Source organism: Crotalus tigris, unplaced genomic scaffold (genome assembly GCF_016545835.1).
Source record: "Crotalus tigris isolate CLP2741 ecotype Arizona unplaced genomic scaffold, ASM1654583v1 scf7180000023687.2574627, whole genome shotgun sequence".
NCBI classification, from domain to species: domain Eukaryota; kingdom Metazoa; phylum Chordata; class Lepidosauria; order Squamata; family Viperidae; genus Crotalus; species Crotalus tigris.
In genome coordinates, this window is record NW_024100118.1 from 758,830 (window position 1) to 780,000 (window position 21,171).

General features: G+C 35.3%; 2 protein-coding genes across 4 annotated transcripts in view; both read right to left on the bottom strand.

Moving 5' to 3' along the window:
* The window catches only part of FCHO2 (FCH and mu domain containing endocytic adaptor 2), an 81,624-nt gene extending 74,188 nt beyond the window's left edge, over positions 1–7,436 (bottom strand). For both annotated transcript variants that reach the window (XM_039320714.1, XM_039320713.1), the window contains exon 1: positions 7,269–7,436. In XM_039320714.1, coding sequence (XP_039176648.1) covers positions 7,269–7,301 — 33 coding nt within the window. In that variant the 5' untranslated portion in view covers positions 7,302–7,436. The remainder of the gene's footprint in view (positions 1–7,268) is intronic.
* Positions 7,437–13,952: 6,516 nt separating this feature from the next.
* Positions 13,953–21,171, bottom strand: part of TNPO1 (transportin 1) — a 43,295-nt gene continuing 36,076 nt past the window's right edge. For both annotated transcript variants that reach the window (XM_039320710.1, XM_039320711.1), the window contains 2 exons: positions 20,368–20,510; positions 13,953–18,894 (listed from right to left, as the gene is read on the bottom strand). In XM_039320710.1, coding sequence (XP_039176644.1) covers positions 20,403–20,510 — 108 coding nt within the window. In that variant the 3' untranslated portion in view covers positions 13,953–18,894; positions 20,368–20,402. The remainder of the gene's footprint in view (positions 18,895–20,367; positions 20,511–21,171) is intronic.

The following is a 21,171-nucleotide window of genomic DNA, read 5'->3' on the forward strand; positions in this document are numbered from 1 at the left end:
GGGAATGAGAAAAAGGGAGGCAGGGAAGGGAGAGAGGAAAGGAAGTCCCGCCTTAGCACTTGGCCACCAGCAGCTCTGCCATTGACATTGCTTGTCAAAAGGTTGCAGAAGGGGATCACATGATCCTGGAACACTGACCATTATAAATATGAATCAGTTGCCAAGCATCCAAATATAAATCACATGACCCTGGGCATGCTGCAATGGTCATAAGTGTGAAAAATGGTCATAAGTCATTTCAGTGCAATTGCAACTTTGAACAGGTTTTTTTTTTTTAGTCATCAAGTTTTTGACACCTTGCTAGGTGGTACTCGAATATTGCCATATCCTAAAAGTGGTACAATCGGTAAAAAGGTTGGAAAGCCCTGATCTAGATCATTTATGAAAATGTTGACAAGTACTGGGCCTAAGATGGAATCTTAAGGTACCAGTGCATGTTTCCCTCCATATACATGTATTCCCTTCATATTTCACTAAGGACTGCACACTAAGTTGGTCAGCCAATTATGATTCCATCTGGTGGTGATACTGTCTATCCTATGTTGTAGTATCTTATCAAGAAGGTGAGATCTACTTCATCAAATGCCTTACTAAAGTCTAAGTAAACTATGATTGCAATATTTTTGTGAACCACTAATTTAGTCACCTTGTTAAAGAAGGCAATAAGATTTGTCTGATATGTGTTTTTAACAAACCAATGTTACCTTCCTTATTGCCTTTTTCCTTTTATAGATGCTCACAAATTCACTGCTTGATTTTTTTTTCCTGGATTGATATTAGGCTGATTTGCCTGTAGTTTCCTGGATCCACATTTCCCCCTTTTTGAAAATTGGACCATGTTCTTTTCGAGTCTTCTAGTAGTTACCTATGCTCCAGGGGCTCAGAAGGATTTGGTTCAGTGATTCCAAAATCACATCTGCCATCCCTTTCAGAATCCTGGGATGTAATCCATCTGGTCCCAGTGATTTGAACTTGAGTAAAGTGGCTAGGTGTTCTCTTACCATTTTCTTGCCTATATTCACTTGCATTCCTGTTCTGTTTTTGATAGGTTGGATTATTTTTTCCTTTTGCGTGAGAATTAAGCAATACCACTTTCTTTCTGCTGCTCATCACCTTCTTGCCATCTTCTTCCCTTTAGTGGACTGATCATTTCCTTGACTTTTTTTTCTGTTTCTTACTTATAGAAACTTTTTAAAATTAGTTTTGGCATTTGTTTTAAGTTTTAGTTAATTCTGAGCCTTAGCTTTCCTGACTCTGTCCTTGAAGATTTGGATTATTTCTTGGTATTTTGTTTTGGTTATGTGACCCTCTTTTCATTTTCATACTTGTCCTTTTTACCTCTCAGTTAATCAGAGAGTTCTTTATGCAACCATGCTGGTTTCATCTCTTGTTTTTCTTTCTCTGTGATATTGTGTTAGATTGGGCAACATATAATCTCATTTTCAAAGTTTCTTTAAAATTCTGAGTAGTTTTCATTTTAGAATTTCCATGGAATCTTTCTTAAACTCTCAATTTGTTGAAGTCAATTCTTTAAATACTAAGACTATAGTTTGACTTTGTTTGCTTATTTGTGCTTACATTGTGTATAATTCCAGTACGATACATGTCACTCTCTCCCCAAGTTCCCATAACTTCAGTCTGACCTTCTAGTTCCTTCCTCTACTTTTTAGATGATAAAGTCTTCTGTTAGACTCATCAGCAACATATTTGAACTGAAACATTTTGAAACTAAACTCTATGTAGTCTTTGAGAATCATATATATAACACGAACTAAAATACAAAGATCTATTTCCAATCCTCTGTGGCCATTATTAGGAGGTACAAATTCAAACTTAATGAATCTTTATCACCCAATTATTTGCTTCATCAGTTTAGTTAAATCTGATCCTAGCATGGAAATGAAAGTAGCTGTGTAAGCACTAACAAGAAAACAGCATTATCAAGTGACAAGAGCATTTCCACGCTGAAATTCTCAGTACAAAACAGGAAACATATTACAGGAACTCCTTGTTTTGTTCATATACTAAATATATCCAACATTCTGCAGAATAGGTAGAACATATTACCTTATATTCCCAAAGTATCTGAATTTATATTGTTTAACAGGGGCAGCAACCTGACAGCACTATTTTTATACAGACAAATGAAACAATTCAGTTCTTGTACTAACAAAATAAAAACATGGCCTTTTGTAGACATATTATCATTAATAATTTGCTACATTGCCTTGGGAAACAAGTTAGAAAACAATAAAATTACAAATAATATTCTATGTTCATATATCTAATATAAACTATAATAAAAAGATTTGTCCTAGAAACAGAAATGTAACAGTTTAAAAGCATTTGTATCCATTATGGATCATTTTCCATGCATATCACTACCAACATATAGGGTTAATAACCATACTTAAGTGAACATTATTGATATGCAATGAGATAGAACAAATTTAGATTACAGTAAAGAGTGCAAAGACCTGAGCTTAAATACAATTTAGCCATATAATGCTTTCTGTATAGAGCTATGCATCTCACTCAAACATAGCCAAACTTTCTTAGATTTCTGCAAACCTGAAAGAAATCCTCATTAAAGCTAATTGTGGGAAGTCAGCCCCCCTCCCCAGAGAAGGAAATATTAAAAGGTCAGAATATTATATTTCCTTAAAGGATATTAAAGAGGCAGAAAAGCATGCCCAGTTTTTCTTAATAGCCCCAAGTCTCCCTCCCCCAAGCAGAAACCAGCTCAGTAGAAATGCATATGTAATAATCCATTCAGGAAGGTTGGAGTCCTCCAGCTAGAAGCTTAGAAAGACAAAGACACCTAAAATCTACATACCCCACCCAAACTCTAAGACAGGACATAATAGGATTAACCTACAGATGCCAAAGGGGCACACTCAGACTCAGGTCAAAATACGTGACACAGGAAATACAAAGCCTCAAACAGGAACAGGAAACAACCTCAAGAGCCCCAGAAGGTATAAAACCCCACTCCCTACATGTGCTCTCTCTTTTCTTCCTGAGCCATCTTTCTGTCTGGCTCTCCTCTTCAATAAACTACAACCTTCTTTCTAAAGCAATCGCCATGTTGCTTATTCCCGGCTTGGACTGAACCCTGATGAAGACTTTTCCTTCAACATAATCCTATTTTTAAAGATTACAATAGGTAAGCTTTAATGAATACAGTATCACTAAATTGTTATTTCTTGGTAAGTGACCATAGTAGATCATCCACATCTATATTAGAACTCTGGTCCATTGTGCATACAGTTAGAAGACAGCTGTAATAAGTGAACATTGTGTCTCTTCCAAAGGAAGCAATATAATTGATTTTCCCTTATTTCATTCATATAGCAGAAAACAGTTGTTTGTTCAAATTTCAGAAAATCCTATATAGCAGGGAGACAGTCCATGTGTCAAATGTTTTTTCTAAGGAGTTTATAAAAATACGTAATATAAATAATATGTCCATAAAAACTATGTTTCAGATAAGGGAAAAATGATATGCAGCATTAATATAGGGTATCTCTTCCTTTGATGGTTACTCAGGATTCTATCAAAACAGATCAGTAAAACTGAATCCCCAGGGAATTTCAGCTGCAACAGAGTAAGAACCTCTATAATAAGGAGATACTAAAGAAATTCCCTTATGACTTGGCTAACATGATTCTAACTTAAATCTTTTTTCAATAAAAATATGAAGTGGTCAACATCTTATTATTTATTTTTTGAAAAATGAATGATCATTCACAACCCAAAGGAACAATCTCCAAAATTATTGGAATTGGAACAGGATGATGCCTGTAGGTTTAAAAGAAGAATGGATACAGATTTAGGAAAACAAAGAGATGAAACGGCAAACACTTTGGAAATTGCTTCCTTACAAGGGAAGTGGTGGAAGATAATCATTAGTATTTAAGTCCAATCAATAGAGTACGAATATCTCATAATTACTCACGACAAAGTCAACTACCATTCTTGAAAAAGTTACTGATAAAATTTGATTATTAACTTCATAGAGAAATGAATCACATTTTTATCAGATGTGGATAGATTATATAAACTATCCTAATAATAACTCTTCTTTTAATAAATGTAGCAATGTATGAAAATTGTTTGTTTCTTGCCTTACGGAATGTTAAGAATGAAAAAATCCCATACATTTAAAAATTCAGAAAATCTAAAAGGAGGAAAATTCTTCTTCACAAAACTACATGTGAACCACATTAACTTGACAGAATCCTTACACTGTAATATTAATGCTGTTGAGCTGAGTCCTGAGTTATCTTTGCCTACCTATACCATTTTAAAGTATATGTCAACATACCTTATTCTACAATGATGACAACCTATTTAAACTTATTGCCTCATATCCTATTTATTCATGAGCAAGAAAGGAAACAAAATGTGTTAAACTTCAAGTTGTAAGATATTAATAATATCTACACAGCACAAACTTCTGAGAGAATAAAAAAGGCCGATTTTCTTTTGATCCATTGGGCTAAACTAGAATTAATGGGCAGAAATGTCTAAACATAAGATTTCAGCTAAGCATAAGAAGAAAAATTCAAATATTGCAAGTAGAATTGTTCAGACTTTTACTATTTTGCTGTAAATGTCTTACATACTTCCATTGGGTTGCTCCAATCCTTTCCTCTAGACAACAGAAAATAAACTATACTTTCTGTGCACCATTACTGGAGAAATGTGGCGTGTTGTCAATATCCTTCTTAAAATCTGAAGTCAAGAACATACGCAACTTAGTTTTAAAAAGCTGAACATTTTTCAATATGCTAACTTTTTAATGTAGTCCAAGAATGTTTTAAGCAACTCAATTTATGGCCCACTAGGAGATCTACATTATTCCATATTTCCAATTGTCAAGTCAATCTCCTTCATCTTATGTTCCTTTGATTTTATTTACTTGGTACCTCAATACTGGACTTTACATTGAATTTCATCAAGTATTCTTCCTTGTTGCTAGTTATTGTTTTATTTTTGCTTTGTGTTTTAGGCAGGCTTAATAACTACTTCATTCACTCTCATCCAAATAATTCACAAAAATGATGAATGCCATAAGAATTAAGAAGACACTTTCGCTATCAAGATCTGCCTCCAAAATAACACAAACATTAATGAACACTTTGTTAATATGTCTCTGCTATGAACTGAAAATGTGAATATTAGTATTATAAGCTTAATAATAAAACTCTTTCAAGTCAAACTTGGCTTCTGGTGAGGATCTAGAAATGACTGTGCTGTTTTTAGTAACACAGAAATCATTTGTTACTGTTTTCTTCCAAAATTATGAGGGTTTTTGATGATGTTCAAATTTCCAGGTGCAAATAATAATACTGAAAGTTCCTAGCCAACTGCTCATCCAATATAAGCTACAGTAAGATCAGTAATGGCCTTGAGGTAAAACTTGAATTAAGAGCATCCCTGAGAAATACCAGTATTTTTTACTGAAAACAAACAGGAAAAAATGTTTTACATATTATTGACAATGCGTTCAAATATTTCTCTACAGGAACAGTTGCTGTTCTTGCCAAATCAAAAACAGTTACAAAAATGGAGGGTGTTCATGTTCATCAAGCAAAAATAATAAATGATGGTAAATAGGTGGAGTATTTACATCCCAATTTTCACAGATTCTGGATTCTGGAAAAAGGAAGCCACTATATAAGCAATTGCAGAATTACCACAAATGTTGTAATGACCTCGAATAAAGCTACCTTCTCTCCAAAAAGTAATCTCAGGTACTATTCACAGCAGCAGCAATCATTTTGTGGATACTAACTTTTGCATCAGTACTGACAAAATAGAAAGATAGCCAAGTTACAGATGTTAGGGAGTGTATCTCATTGATTTCAATGGGAGTAGTTTCTGCGTAAACATAATTTGAGAATGTAAAAAATCATTTCCATGACAGAAGATATTTTAAGGCTCTTCAAACCTCAACTACATATATTGGAAATAGATAAAATTGTTTATTTTTACCATTTGCAATATAATTATGTACATGCCTATTTAGGTATAAATTTCATAGATTCCTTTTATTTTAATGGTTACATTTTATCTGCAACCTTAACCAGCATTAGCCCACAACAGTTTTAAACAATTGTTTCAAAAAAAGCAAATTCAATTCGCAACTAAACTTACAGTCCTTTTGAAATTCTGCAGAGACATTTCATTATAATTTTTAAGATAGTCATTAACACTAAACCAGTGTTAATGTCTATGTTAACAGCCTGTTCATACTTTTAAGATTATGGCTTGCCCAACTAATAATTACTTGTAGAGTTTCCTTCTAAATTTTAAAGTCAGGGAGAGAGAAAGAGGGAAAAAGCATACCTTTAATAGTTTCCCTCCTGACCAGTATGCACAAATAAGCATGGAATCTGGTAAATGTACAATGTCCTTAAGTTGCAGGATCAATTTAAGGATCAACTTGCCTTTATTTTTTTAAATGCCACTAATCCTTCTACGTAATTCAAGTACTCAAGGTACATAACAATAAATTCTCAACTGATAACTTCAGCTTGCCATTCATTTCCTTTTCTTGCTTTGTCTAAAGACATTTCTTTCAAAAACACTTACCCATGATAAATTTAAGGAAAAGAACCGAGAAGGGCAACGAACTAAGCGTACACTACGGAGTGGTTGTAATTTCCCAAAGCCTTAACGAAATATCAGTGGCATTTAGAAATCCTGGGAGGAGAGAGATTCCTGAATCAACCTCCAGTGAACGAAGCTCTCGCGTTTCGTTCCCAGGAGCTCAGGAAAGAAAAGTAAACAATCCCATCCCACCAGGCCAAGTCGCTTCTTAAAACCTTCCTCGCGGATCGCGGTCCCCAAACCTCAGCTAACCAAAAGGGGGATGCGAGAGCGACCAAGCAGGTGCTCTCCTTCCCCCAAACCGCGACCCTTGGGACACGAGCCCTACAAGGAAAGTGGCTTGGGAAGGAACGCGTCCCTCGAGCTGCCCTGATCCGCTCCCCCGACTTTCCCGGGACGCTTCCGCGAAGTTCCTCGGCAAACAAAAAGCCTCCGTCTCAACCGGCGCCTTCGCTGCCGCAGGAACCGATCCAACGGCAGGCCCCAACCCTGCTCCCAAGTGGCGCAGGGGCCGCGAAGGGGCACCGCCGGCTCCGGCTCACCCAACTGCCTGCCCGAATCTCGCCGCTTTCCCTGCTATTGTAGTGAGAGACTTTACCCTCCGTGCCCTCCAACAAAAGACTGCCCCTCCCAAGCAAAGCAGCCCCTACCCAAAAACTTTCTACGAAGTACTCCATGACCATCTCGCCGACTCGGTCCGGCTCCTTCCGTCACCGGGGGCCTCTCTCGGAAAGAGGAAACAGTCTCCGAACGCCGCCCTTTCCCTCACGGCACAACCACGACTGCCTCCGCCTGCCTCACTCCCTCTCCTGAATCCAGGCAGGCAGACGCATGCGCAGACGCCAGATGGCCGGTCAAGGCGCAGGCACCAAAGTTCGAAACAACATAGACGCTGGAACGCGCCTGGCCGCCCCCCCCCCCGCGGGAAGGGATTGAGCAGGCGCGCTAAATCGGGCGGGATTGTGGAAGGGTAAAGGCGAGAGCCGCGGGGTGTTTACGGTATCAGGATTTGGGGGATTGCAAGTCTGGTCGAAAGGGGGCGCAGGCTCCAGGGTCCTTCTAGGATGGATGGAAAAGAAAAGATGGATAGAACCCAAACATTCAAAGTCCCTCTCCCCTCCCACCAGTCAAGCTGATTCCTTGTTAGTGGGTTACAGGAATAAACCTGGCTGTGGCCTTTTCAAACATTGCCTGTTACTAAGATACGCTATAGCAGGGGTAGGCAACCTTGGCTCTTTTATGACTTGTGGACTTCAATTCCCAGAATTCCTGAGCCAGCCATGCTGAGGGAAAAGGGAGAGATTTCCATGCTTAGCCATGCTGGCTCAGGAATTCTGGGAGTTGAAGTCCACAAGTCATAAAAGAGCCAAGGTTGCTATAGTGTCTTGATTTCTAGTTCACTTTGTCTGAAGAGCTAAGTAGTTGTGCAAGAGAATTTAGCACAGGTCATAATTTATTAGGTTGTGATGATGCAGAAGATGAACACAGCTCACAGGATTATGTTAATAGAAACATAATATTCATCTTATTGTATTTAACAAAATTTGACTGGAGTCCTGACATAGTTTTTTTTCCTTTGCAATATAGGTAGTCCTTGACTTACAACCACAATTGAGCCCGAAATTTCTGTTGCTAAGTGAGACATTTAAGTGAGTTTTGCCCCGTTTTATGATCTTTCTTCCCAGTTATGCAAATAACTGCTGTTGTTAAATTAGTAACACGGTTATTAAGTGAATCTGGCTTCCACATTGACTTTGCTTGTCAGAAGGTAGCAAAAGGGGATCACATAACTATGCGACATTGCAATTGTCATAAATGTGAGTCTGCCAAGAATCTAAATTTTGATCACGTGATCATGGGGATGCTGCAATGGTGGTAAGGGTGAAAATGGTCATAGGCAGTGGTGGGGTAGCACCAGTTGGGTAGAACCGATACCTTATTTTTTGTTGAGTTTGGCGAATCGGTTATGATAAATCTGTGTTTTCCGGAACACATCTGCTTTTCGTACAACTTCCAGGCAGGAAAAAAAACCCTCCCAAAAGTTCAAGAGAGGAGCGATGTAAACCAAATGGTCACTAAAAGAAATTACAACTATACATACAATTTTACTTCATCTTCCCTTTGCTTTACAGAATTGTGAAAGTTGTAAAAGTAAGGATTGAGTTATTTTCTCATCAATATGGTAACTGAATGGTTGCTAAATGAGGACAACTACAGTATTTAGGGCAATAGTTAACAATTTCATACTACTTAGATCTCTGGGGAAGTGAAGATTTCAGTTGATTTCCAAGTGCTATAACAGTATCCACTAATAAAAGAATGATCTCTGTAATTGAGAATTTTCTGTTTAATTCCTGTTTTCCAGCACTTCCTGGGACAGTACTTTAGGGGAGTACCCTTTTACCAAACTTAATAGGAGAGAACAATTATTATACATTATTTATTCTGCAAAAGCAGATCAGGGTTGGTTAAACCAAGGTAAAAAGTTAAATTGCACACTTACCGTTTACTGAGAGAAGGCAGCTGAAATGAACACATTTCAATTATACATATAAGATTGAAGTAGAGATTAAACAAACACCTTATTGATAGTCAATCTTGCAGGGAGGAAGTGATTATTCTGTTGGTTTTTATTTTCATACAGGCCCCAGTCTATTAAGCCATGAGGGAGGGCAGAGATGGAGAAGCCTTCAATTATTATTTTTAGGGCAGAGGTGTGCCTGTGTTGAACAAGGATTTTGTTATTTGGTTAGGAGGAATACTCTATATCCTAAATTGGAAACCCTGAAAAATACATGTTTTATAGGGAGTTTTATATAGTGCTGGTTCTGTCCTCATACATGAGTTTCCTTGGTCTCAATTTATAATTTTAATAGATGTACGCATCACTGTCTATCTTTTTGGGTAAGCAATATTAAACAAAGAACAAAAAGAAATATAAGGAATGGTTGCTAGAATTGGGTATGTCTAGTTTAACGAAGAGAAGGACAAGGGGGGACATGATAGCAGTATTCCAATATCTCAGGGGCTGCCATAAAGAAGAGGGAATCAAGCTATTTTCCAAAGCACCTGAAGGCAGGACAAGAAGCAATGGGTGGAAACTAATCAAGTAGAGAAGCAACCTAGAATAACGGAGAAACTTCCAGACAGTGAGAACAATTAATCAGTGGAACAACCTGCCTCCAGAAGCAGTAAATGCTCCAACACTGGAGGTTTTTAAGAAGAGACTGGACAGCCATTTGGCCGAAATGGTGTAGGGTTTCCTGCCTGAGCAGGGGGTTGGACTAGATGACCTCCAAGGTCCCTTCCAACTTTACTATTATTATTATAAATAGACAAGTGTAAGATAAAAGGAAATACAGGTAATTCTTGACTTACAAAATAATGAAACAAACTTTTTAAAAAAGCCTGGGAGGGTTAGCTAATTGAAGGGGGGAGAGATGTTCTTTACTATAGTATCCTTTTTGTTTTATACAAAATCAAAAATAGTACATGCTTTTCAAGAGTATATGAGTATTTTATTCTAGAATATATTTTTCTTAATCAAGATTAAGAGTCTGTTTACTAAATTGCAATCATTCCATATCACATTAACACAAAACATATTGGGCCATATACCTTTTGTCTCTAGTTCCCCACATTTTGTTATTTCATAAAATCTTCTACAGACTTACCATTGCACTTGCCAATGAGCTGTCACTCAAATGTAGAATGCTGTAACTGTTTCTTGTAGTTCTCATTCACTCTTGTTCTTTGTCAGATGCACTTGTTTATTGCCTTACTATACTTCAAGAAAATATTACCTACCTGATTTTTATTTCATTCTTTGCTCTAAAACTAGTTCCACCATTTGGAAATTAAATTTTGCCTCTAACATGACTGCTGGTTTCATAGGTCTTTGTTTTCCACAAATCTGAGGCCAATTTGTAACATTCTTGAGGTTTTCATCAAATCATGCTAGGTGGGTGAAGTTTTTGCTCTTTCCACCTCATATTATTACTCTATTTTGAAATTTTGAGCTCAATTCTCTTTTATATTTCAATATACTTTAGGAGATATTCATTTTAATCCATTATTTTCTTGTGTGAGGCCATTACGTCCTGATTATGAAAAAAATATAATCTTTTCATATAGCGCATGGGTGTCAAACTGCCGGCCCATGGGCCAGACGCATCACGCGGAAGTTGCGCCTTCCCCATTGCCAGCAATGGCAAAACAGTCCCGATACGTTGCACGATATCACGTGATGTCACAAGTTTGACATGTCTGATATAGCGCATCTGCATTTCCTTCACACTATACATAAAGAAACATGCTCTACCACTAAAATAAGAGTTTTAGCATAAACAACTATTTTTAAATTAATGAAAGATCACACTGGTTGTAAAATAATTGAAGTCAACACTGAAATTAGAATTATTTTTTTGTTGGAAAGAAACGTTTTTAATAGCATCTCATTCTTGCATCATCTTATAGGACAATATCACACGCCAGAGATTAGGGACTGTTTGTGCAAGATCTAGCACTGAAAGGAAATGCCCACCAAATACTCATATTCAGAACAGGTCTTTCTGTTCTTTACAATGCACTTTAAATAACCAGCCTTTGCAATTATTCTTGCTTAGGACCTTGTTTTTCCTATGTGTGATACCCATAAAGAAAATCTGAAATTTTGAAATTATGTTCAAAAATGATGCACTAAGTGAATACTCAGTGATTTCTATCATTTCTAGAGCAGTGGTTTTAAAATGTGTTCCCTCAATGTGTAAATTATATAGTTTTTGTTCTTATTGCTTAGTAAAATGATCAGCAGTGATGCACATTGCATAGATCAGAGACAACTGTTGCTATTTTAAATCTGACATTCGTGTGATAGCTTGTTTTATGGATACACAAGGAACTGGAGAAAACTACTGTATAACTCTTGTCTCATGCCCTATTTAATTTCTTTGGTACTAATGCTGTTAATCACTATTTCTGTGGCATTTGATGTAAAGGCTGATATGTTAAAAAAAATTAGATTGACATTCCAGAGGATAAGTGTTAACGATTAATGGGAGAAATAAAAATTCTACCTTCCCATGTATAGATATAGAAGAGGTGTACGGATACAGAAAAGTAGTGCATTTACTCATTTTCTTTAAATATATATTCCTTTAACCTATCATCAGTTGATTTTTAAGGGAGAGATGTTTTTAACTTGAAAAGCACACTGTAGATACAACCTTTTGCACTGTATACTCAGTATTCTGTTCAAATTTTACATTCATTTGTCTGTGAAAGAGCATAATATACTGAAAACCATGGTTATATCATGCTTGTATTTCCCTAGATTCATCTGCTATTGTGTCTATTGCTACTCATATCCCATCTGTACAATACTCTGCACTGCCAGCCCCAACTGCCCATCTATTAAACCCTAACAGCCTTCCATAAGCTTTTTTATATATCCTGCTACAACAATTTCCAGTTTAAATTATTCTGACTGCCTTTTGCTGAATTGCATTATTATTAAGCAAAGTAAGAAGATTAATAGACATTCCTAGTTCAGATTTTTTTTTGGATAGAGCATTTTCAAAATCAGTTACCATATTTCATGATATCAAGAATGTAGACAAGCAGTTCATAGAATAAAAACTGGTCTGCTGATACAAAACTTTAATGTTCAGTATAATTACATCACCAATATTTTAAAGGATTTTGTGGTGCTATATGTATTTTCTCTATGTCTTTACACTGTTAGCTTTTGTAGCTTGAAATAATATAAAGATGCAAAAAACCTGGTATACTAGGTAGTTATTTGATTATTTTCACTTGCATGTATTTTAATGTGTGCATCTCTGGTAATTTTTTCATTTGTAAGTAAGTTACAAATGAGAAGATGTGCTTTTATGTATCCACTGATTTCCATCTAAACGGGTTTTGCAAACTAGACTTAATATTATCCCCAATATTCCTGGATATGCCTATCTCAGATTTCATTCCTTTCACTGCCTATTAAAAAGATTTAGCCTTATATCCCAATTTCTAAATAATTTATCTATTCATCAACCAAGACCATAGAATCTTGTAAGGATTACTGTTTAGGTACTCTGGATTTTTTTTTATTATTAAAATATTCAGGAAAGGTCTATTAAAGAGGATCGTCTGGCAGGATCCAGGTTGCATACATACACCCTTTGTAACATCATTCCTCCAGATTCTGGATTGGCCCTAACCCTCTTTGATTTTGAAGACAAGGCTTTGCCATTGGCATTAGTGGAGAGTTTTTGCAATGGCTGTGCTGAATTTACACATTTTGCCACTGATCATAGTTATTGAAGGTTTTACAATTTATTTTTTCTTGTTTTTAACTGCTGTGAACCACTCAGTTACTTAGGTGAGATGAGTGGCTGTCCAAATGGAATAAATAAAAATTAAATAGTACTGCAGTGTATTTTGTATATTTATATAAATGGCTAGGAAAACTTAATAGTTTGATAATCAGAAGATCAGATTATGTACAATATTGCCAATGTATTTTCAGATTCAAACCCAGATGCTAGCTTGGATCTATAACATGACTTGGATCGTGTTACCTTAGGAATTGCCAAAGTGGATATGCAATCTGTGATAACCGAAGAGCACTTTATAAATTGCAATTTATTGGGAAGCCAGACCAGAAATGGAACCTTTTTTTTTTTTTGAAATAGAACCATTTTTGAAATGCCTTTTAAGATTTGTGAAAAGCCAAACTTTGGACATTCTCCACCTTCTTTTATAGCTCAGAATTCTTTATATGCTTGTGCTGTTTTTTTAAGTTTATGTTAGTTACTTAAGAAAATAAATGTGCAATTCTTCCTTAGAGTTATCCTAAAGCTTTTATTTTTGCAAGTGTCGTATTAAATTCAACTATGACAAAAACCCAGTGACTTCATTTAAGTCACTTCTTATCATCCAAGAAATGCCAGTCTTGATGCCAGATATTAACCATGGCAACATTTCTCTGTTGCAAATATAAATAAAATATATTAATTTAGTAATTTAATATTCAGTTGGAAAATAAGATCCTAAAATAGAAATTCAATTCATATTAAATTGTGTAAAAAGGCACATCTCAAAACCTAGTTGATTTTGCCTATTTGCTGCTACAAAGCCAAAGAAAAAGCAATGTGTATATATATTTAAACATAGTATTCTATGTTAATTAAATCTTTTAAAATGTTTTTTCCTGTAGCCAATAATTTCTTCCCAAATATCAAGACAAACTGGAAGCTAAATAAATGAATAATTCAATTAAAACAAATCAGTTTTCAATGGCTCCTTCTCTTTTCATTAAGAATCAGAGTGCAGCATCTATTTAAACAAATTTTATTAACATAATCAAGCAGTGATTAACATTCACATCTATTATCACATCATACAAATGTAAATACAAAATTACTACATTACAATATATATTCTCTGCATGATCCAAAATATTTGGTGGCCCCAAAAATTCTTTAGAATTCAGCAGCTTATCAAAAATTGAAACCATATTGTGTTTAAAATGAAGCTTTGTTGGCAGAGGCAGACAAGAAAAATCAACTTAATAAAGTTTGAGAAGTTGCTGAAGGATATGTTTGAAGGGAATATTCTAACACATATGGAAAACACATCCAATTTAATGCTTCCAAGCAAAACTCATACAACCTAAGTTGTCAGCAGAAAGATCTGGCTACTTTATTGTTTTAACTACTGTTGGTAATCCAATTCAAATAAACAACCGTATGACAAAGTTAATTAGGAGAAAAAGTATAGTATCTTTAGGGGAAAGAAGACAAAAATGTGCCATCCCAAATGTTTTAAATGTACATACAAAAGTAGTACTGATTCTAAAATGAACTGTCGCACAAGAATCAAGTTATTAGGTTGGGAAAGTTAGGGAAATACCATATCATCAATACTACAATTAATTTGCAGTTTAACTAACTTGTTTAAAAGTGCATCTATCCAGCAAAATAAGATTGAATAATTACTTTAATATAACCATTAAAGTTTCTCTGTTAGGTTTTCACTCAGTCTCTTAGTGATGAAACTACACTGTATTAAAATTTCAGTCAGGACCGCCTAAACACTGATTTGATTTGACAAGTAAATATAAAGAGTATAGCTTAAACTGCAGACATTTTTAATTAAGAACATCAGAAATTTTAGTGCAGTATTAAACTGTATTAAAATGTCAAATTGTTAATCTAACACCTCAAAATCAAAATATCCTAAAGAGCCAAATGCTTACCACAGTAAAACATACATATTAAATAGCAATGTTAATTTAAGAGATTACTGCTTGGCATATAGTAGTTTACAGCAGAAACAAGGATATTTTTTGTGTGTATTCTCTAGGCATTCATTATTCTAAAAAAACCTAGGCTACTTAGATATGAACATATTCCAGGTCATAATCTCTTTTGTTTTATATCAGAAACATAACTTTGCACTGCACAGTATAAAGTCTTTTTTACGGTGATAATTGGGTACTATTCATACAGATGCACTCATCTCTTAAAAAGAATGTTATACATCCTTGTTAATACATTCAATATGAATAAAATAAGCAATTGCTGTCCCATAGTAACTCAATTTAGATATGAAAGTTTAAGACATTAGGCAATTCTATATGAACAACAAACTGGTACTCTTATGAAATAAGCCTCTATCTAACCAAAAGGGTACAAGATTATTTACCTGAGATAAAACTAGTGTGAATATTTCTTATCTAAATAACAGAAATTTCAGCTTTGGAAATCCTCTTACAATAGTATAAATCTAAATTACACAGTATTTATGTAGCTTAAATACTTCAATGCCAATGCTAAAGGAAAAAGTATCACAGTGTCAATATTGTTTATTACAAAAGTAATATTACTTTAAAAAAAATCTATTGGCTATGTATTTTATGAATGTTACCATGACTTTATCTTCAGCATGGCAATAAACCAAGACTACAGTCCTTAGCATACTTACTTGGAAATGAGTCCTCTGAAATGTATAGTACTTCAAATTAAATACCATTAAACACTGAAATCTAGATCAAAGACCTGATTTCTACATACCAGCTTAGAAAAAAAATAAAAATTGTACAAAATGTTATCCATTCCCCTTCAACTGAAAGAAATGCAAAGAAAGACCATAGGTAAGATTTTTTTCCCCCTTAATAGTCACAAACTCAACAATCAAAAACTCTTTCTACATTAGCCAAGTTGAACTGCAAAGGAGATACTTTTATTTATATTTTTTTAAAATATACTTTCTGTTACCAACTTAGGTTGATCAGCAGCTTTGTTCATTGTTAGAATCCTTCAAAAAGCAAAGGGGCCTTCAACATGAAAACAAAGCCATATATAAAACAGTAAACACTGACCTCCTGAGGTTCCTACAACAAAAATATTCAAGTAGAAAATCTACATCACTTAGCAGCGGCTATTTCTGTAGTTTAGCACACTAAGCACTTATTCACTGTGTAAGGAGCAGATTTAGTTAAGCCGTGCCTGTAGCATGCCAAGAGGCAGAGAACACTGGAATGTAACAAAGACAAACATACAATTCTACAGAATAACATTCAATCAACATTCAAAATTGTCAAGAATACACAAAAAGAATTAAGATGTTTTATATATCCCATGATGCAATATATTTGATTTACAACTTAGTGTTGTATTAGAATTCTTACTTCAAATTCTATACCAAGCAGCTTCTGCAAGTATATTGTAATTTTGCTGACTATGAATATGGTTTGCTATGAAGCCTTAATTTGTTAATTCTAACTGCAGTATTGCTTTGTTATTTTTCTGCGAAATCAGCTACATTACAATAAAAGTCACATCCCTTTATATTAACCCATGTAATAAAATTTTCTCTCCTATATAAGTAGCTTCTATGCACAAAACTTTAATGTTATCGGCAACTACAGTTCACCTACACAAGGGCCAAAATAAATAAAGTTTTGTCTTTGAGAATTCCACATAGAAATGTAAACTCTTGCCAAAAGGCAAGTTCTGGCCTTAATAAATGTTAAGATTTACTTTCTTTGGAATTGGTATATACTTCCTTGATTGAAAAAGCTACAGCAAAGGTCAGCTGAAAGTTCTGGCTTTCAATACAAGAAGTTAGTTGAAAGTAGATCACTATATGTAATTTTATTCCAGTGGTTTTAATGGCATAGTAGCATAAACCTGTTCATAGACGTTTATACAGGACATATTGTAATAAATCATTTTCAAACATATTTGACCCCAATGAAATTTACAAAGGAAAAAAAAGGAATGTATAGGACTTGTGCATGCTCCCATGCATTAAAAAAAGCCTGAAATAAGATTTCATAAATTCACACTCATACAAGGTTGGTGTTCAGTGCAATGGCTAAATCGTACAATAGACCTTAAAAAGAATCAAAATCATACAGTCATTCTCTACAAAACGGTTATCCAGTATGTATTTTTTCAATGTAAAGATGAGAAGCTAAAATGTAAGGCGGTTGTTATGGCTTTTCTTTTCTTTTTTTTGCACAGATTATTGATTTTGCAGCATTTAAGGGAAAATGGAAAAGTGTGGCTTTATCTCTGACCAGCAGAATTATTGTCTTTCCATTTTTCCTTTATCATCATGGGATACTCTTTATGCAGTCTAAATTAATCACACTTTCACTTTTATAGTAACACAAAATCAAGTGTACCAGTTAGATTTTCACATTCACAGTACATAAGAAAATACACATGGAAAGAAAAGTAAAAGGTAAACTTAACAAGGATTTATTCACAGAAATACAAGCAAATAGAAAAGGGAAGCAGAAAAGCTAAACAAATGAAATGAAAAGGATCCAAACAAACATTCACTCTGTAGCTTTTTACCTGCACCCTTTTGTGGTCTAAGACACAATGGGCCCCCAATATGCGCTGACACCGTGTAGATACCCTGCTTTACATATACTAACTTATGCATCTCTTAAGATCATGCTTTATGGAGAACAATAAAATATGTTGGGTGTGAATAAACACTGAAATGTAGCAATCATGTCATCAATTTTCTACAATTGTCTTAGGCATCAACTAACATTTATGTAACCTTTAACAGGTCTTACCTTATAACTCATTTTAGAAGATTTGATAAAAATCACTAATAGTATAACCATGCAGAAAGCACATCACACTGACAGCACAGAGGCAATACTTCGCACAGCTATATCTGCTTTCCACATTGTGCAGGTTACACATTACAATATCAATCATATTCCTAAGAGATCCTAAAAATTATTTTGAGGCCTAATTGTCACTACAGTATTTTATACTTATATCTTAATAAAAATAAAATCCACAGAATTTTAAAGGAATTTTAAAGGCAGGGTTATACTGCACGAATTGGTAAACTGCAACACAAAACTGGCGCAAGGTAAGTAATGTTTACCACTCTCACTCCTTGATGCAAGCATGCTACTTTCCCACTAAAAATATGCTTGATCATTATGACCCAAAATGCATGCCCAAACCTTAAACTGCACATTAAGAATTATGCCTTACTCTAGAAATTAAATCTAATGAAGCACAACCATCAAATCATATCTACTACCCTTTAAATGGAAAATTAAAAAGATTAATCTTTCCTCTGAAATGCCCTTTTTTTCCCCCCACTAAAAATGAAAAGGAGCGACACATTTGGCATCTTGCAGGTTGCTTCATTTGTTTGCTTTAGCCTTTATTACTTCATTATGGGGTTATTTAAATTTGTATACTGCAAGTGCTTACTCCTAATATAGGTAGCAAGCTTCACCTTAACTCTACTAACTTCATTTGTTTAGTTCTTCATCAACATGCAATACTTAGGAATCCCATCAAGATGAAACAATACAGAAACCCCTTGTTATACCTTTAACTGTCTGTAATTCCATTCTTCTGTTTCCTTTATCGCATGAACACAATGTATTTTCGCTTTACATATCCCCTATGGATCTATTTTATAATTTCATTTTGGTACAATTCCCCATAATATTGCAGAATATGCTGTTGTGAACAAACTTTTTTGCGCATCTTCACATCCAGTGCAGAATTGTAACAGGAGACAGATTTCCACCCACAAAAGCTCCAGATGTTAAAACATTTCCCAACATCGGCTTAATACAGTGACGGCAACACCTCCCTCCCGCCCCTCCCAGTAGGCTTGGGATTGTACTGTATTCCCTACTGGTTTACCCTTCCCCCCAGTAAAGGGTAACATTTTTCCCTGGGTGCAGAGGCTTCCTCTCAGTCTTCCAGACTGAAGGACCTGAAAGAAACAAATACAAGGTTTTATTCAGAAAGCAAATTATTTATGATTAATACACGCTTCTTAACACAGATAGGAAATACAAATTAGTGTTGCTCTGTAGTATGCAGCATAACAGAGCACCACTGTAGTACTTTTAGAGTGAAGTTAACTGCTATTTCTTGAACATTTTTGTATTAATTTTTCATCAACAGACCTCATAGTATTTCTACTTCCATTTATACCTGAAATAATAAGCTCAATTAAATCATACAATTTATTCAATCATACAATCAATTAAATCACTAACATTTAGGGACAACATTGTGTAGGTAGGCCCATTGTCTCTGCTAATGTTTATTAAAAGCTTGTATAATATGCACAGAAATTACAATTCAGGTATCACTCTTTTACCCCCCAAATTCAGTTCTACAGAACTAATAAAGTACACTCAAGGACAGTTTTCATTGTTCATGTTTTTTTTTTAAAACATGAGATTACAAAAATTTGCTAATGATTGAAATCTTGTCACTGAGTGAAGCGGTCATTAAATGAGACAACACATGAGCGTTTCACTCAATAACAGTTACCTTGATACGATTTTGTGGTTGTTAATAGGATGGGTAAGCACTGTGGGATGCCCCTGAAGGCCGAGTGCAGGCTGCATGAACGTCTTTCTGCTCAGGAACTCAAAATCTTCTCTGCCAAAATCCAAGCAGATATTCAGCCTCTGAGCAGAGATATACTTATACATGCCTGCTCTAGGCCTCCAAGGCCCCCACCCCACCTTGGAGACACCTTGCACGCTGCACCTTACTGCATTGCCCCTCTGCTCAGGAGATGAAAATCCAAGTAGGATTTGCTTTGAGAGACAATTATGTGCTTGGGTGTCCTGAAGCATCCTGCACTCCTTTCCTTACTGCGTGCATCTACACTCAAGAGGCTGAAAATCTTACTTGTATTACAACTCCCTCTCACCCCTTAGCGTTGGCTGAAAGAACTGTGTGCCAAAGGATTTCAATTCTGTGCCTGCTTGGATTTTAACAGGGAACTCTTTCAGCCAGCAACCAGGTATGAGTATGAGTCCTCTTGGCAGGTAGCAGCAGCTTACAACATTACTGCCAGCTCCCCCACTGTTTTTTTTTTTTTTTAATCGAGGCTGATAGTGAAGATTGCAAATGGTGATCCCGTTTTCAGGCCACTTGGCAACTAGTCATAAGTACGAATAGTTGTCAAAAACCCAAATCAAATCACATAACCACGGGGGTATGTTTGTGTGTTTGCAATGTTTTGTGAATTAGAAGTGCTTTACGAACCATAAAATACTCTTTTTGAGGCCATCACTATTTCAAACCATCATTAACAAACTTTTGTAAGTTGAGGACTATCTGTAGTTAAATATATAGTGTGCCCAATAAAAAGACAACAGAACAATTCATGTATTGGAAAAGTCCTACAGGCAGCTCATAAATAGTTGAAAGATAAATAATTTACCTCTAATTATGGTACTGCAGCTTGAATACATGAGGTTAAACTCCATAGTAAGCTGCAAGGCGCTCTTTTAGAGGAACAGGAAACTGGTCTGAGAAACGCCTCCAATTTTCATCTCCCACTTGATTTTTAAATCCATGAAGGATCTGAAAATTAACTGAAAGTTAACTTTTTCCAAAGAGACATTTGCAAAATAAATGCCCAAATATTACGGGCTTGTAAATCCTATGGAAGATATATTTTGGTGTTTTGTTTTGTTTTTAATAATTTTTTATTTTTCCAAACTCTCCCCCATACATATACCGTAATATTTATCAGATGTTAACATACATTCTTTTTACATTCATATATAAGATACTTTTAATAAAATGAAATAAATACATACACATGACTTTTGGTGTTGCTCGCCCATTTCCCCTTTCACCGTATCTACACTCCTTCTTCTCTACCTTCTTTCTCCCTTTCTTCTCTTCCCTCTTCTTCCTCTCCTCTCCTTCACCACTCTCCTCCCCTTTCTCCCCACTTCTCCTCCTCTCCTCCAACCTTCCTACTTCCTTCTCCCCTCCTTTACTCTTTTCTCTCTCCTCTCCTTTCTTCCCTCTCATCCCTCTGGAAGATATATTTTGGAATGCATGACAACAGATACATTTTAAAACATCCAGTTATTTTTTGCAGATTGCTATAGCTGTTTGGAAGCTGTTCTTAGTTATCCATGCATGCATATGCAAACACAGCCATTCTGCTTTAATATAACAAATGAAAAAGCTGGTTTTTGAACATTGCCCTTAGAAATAGGATAAAACCAGA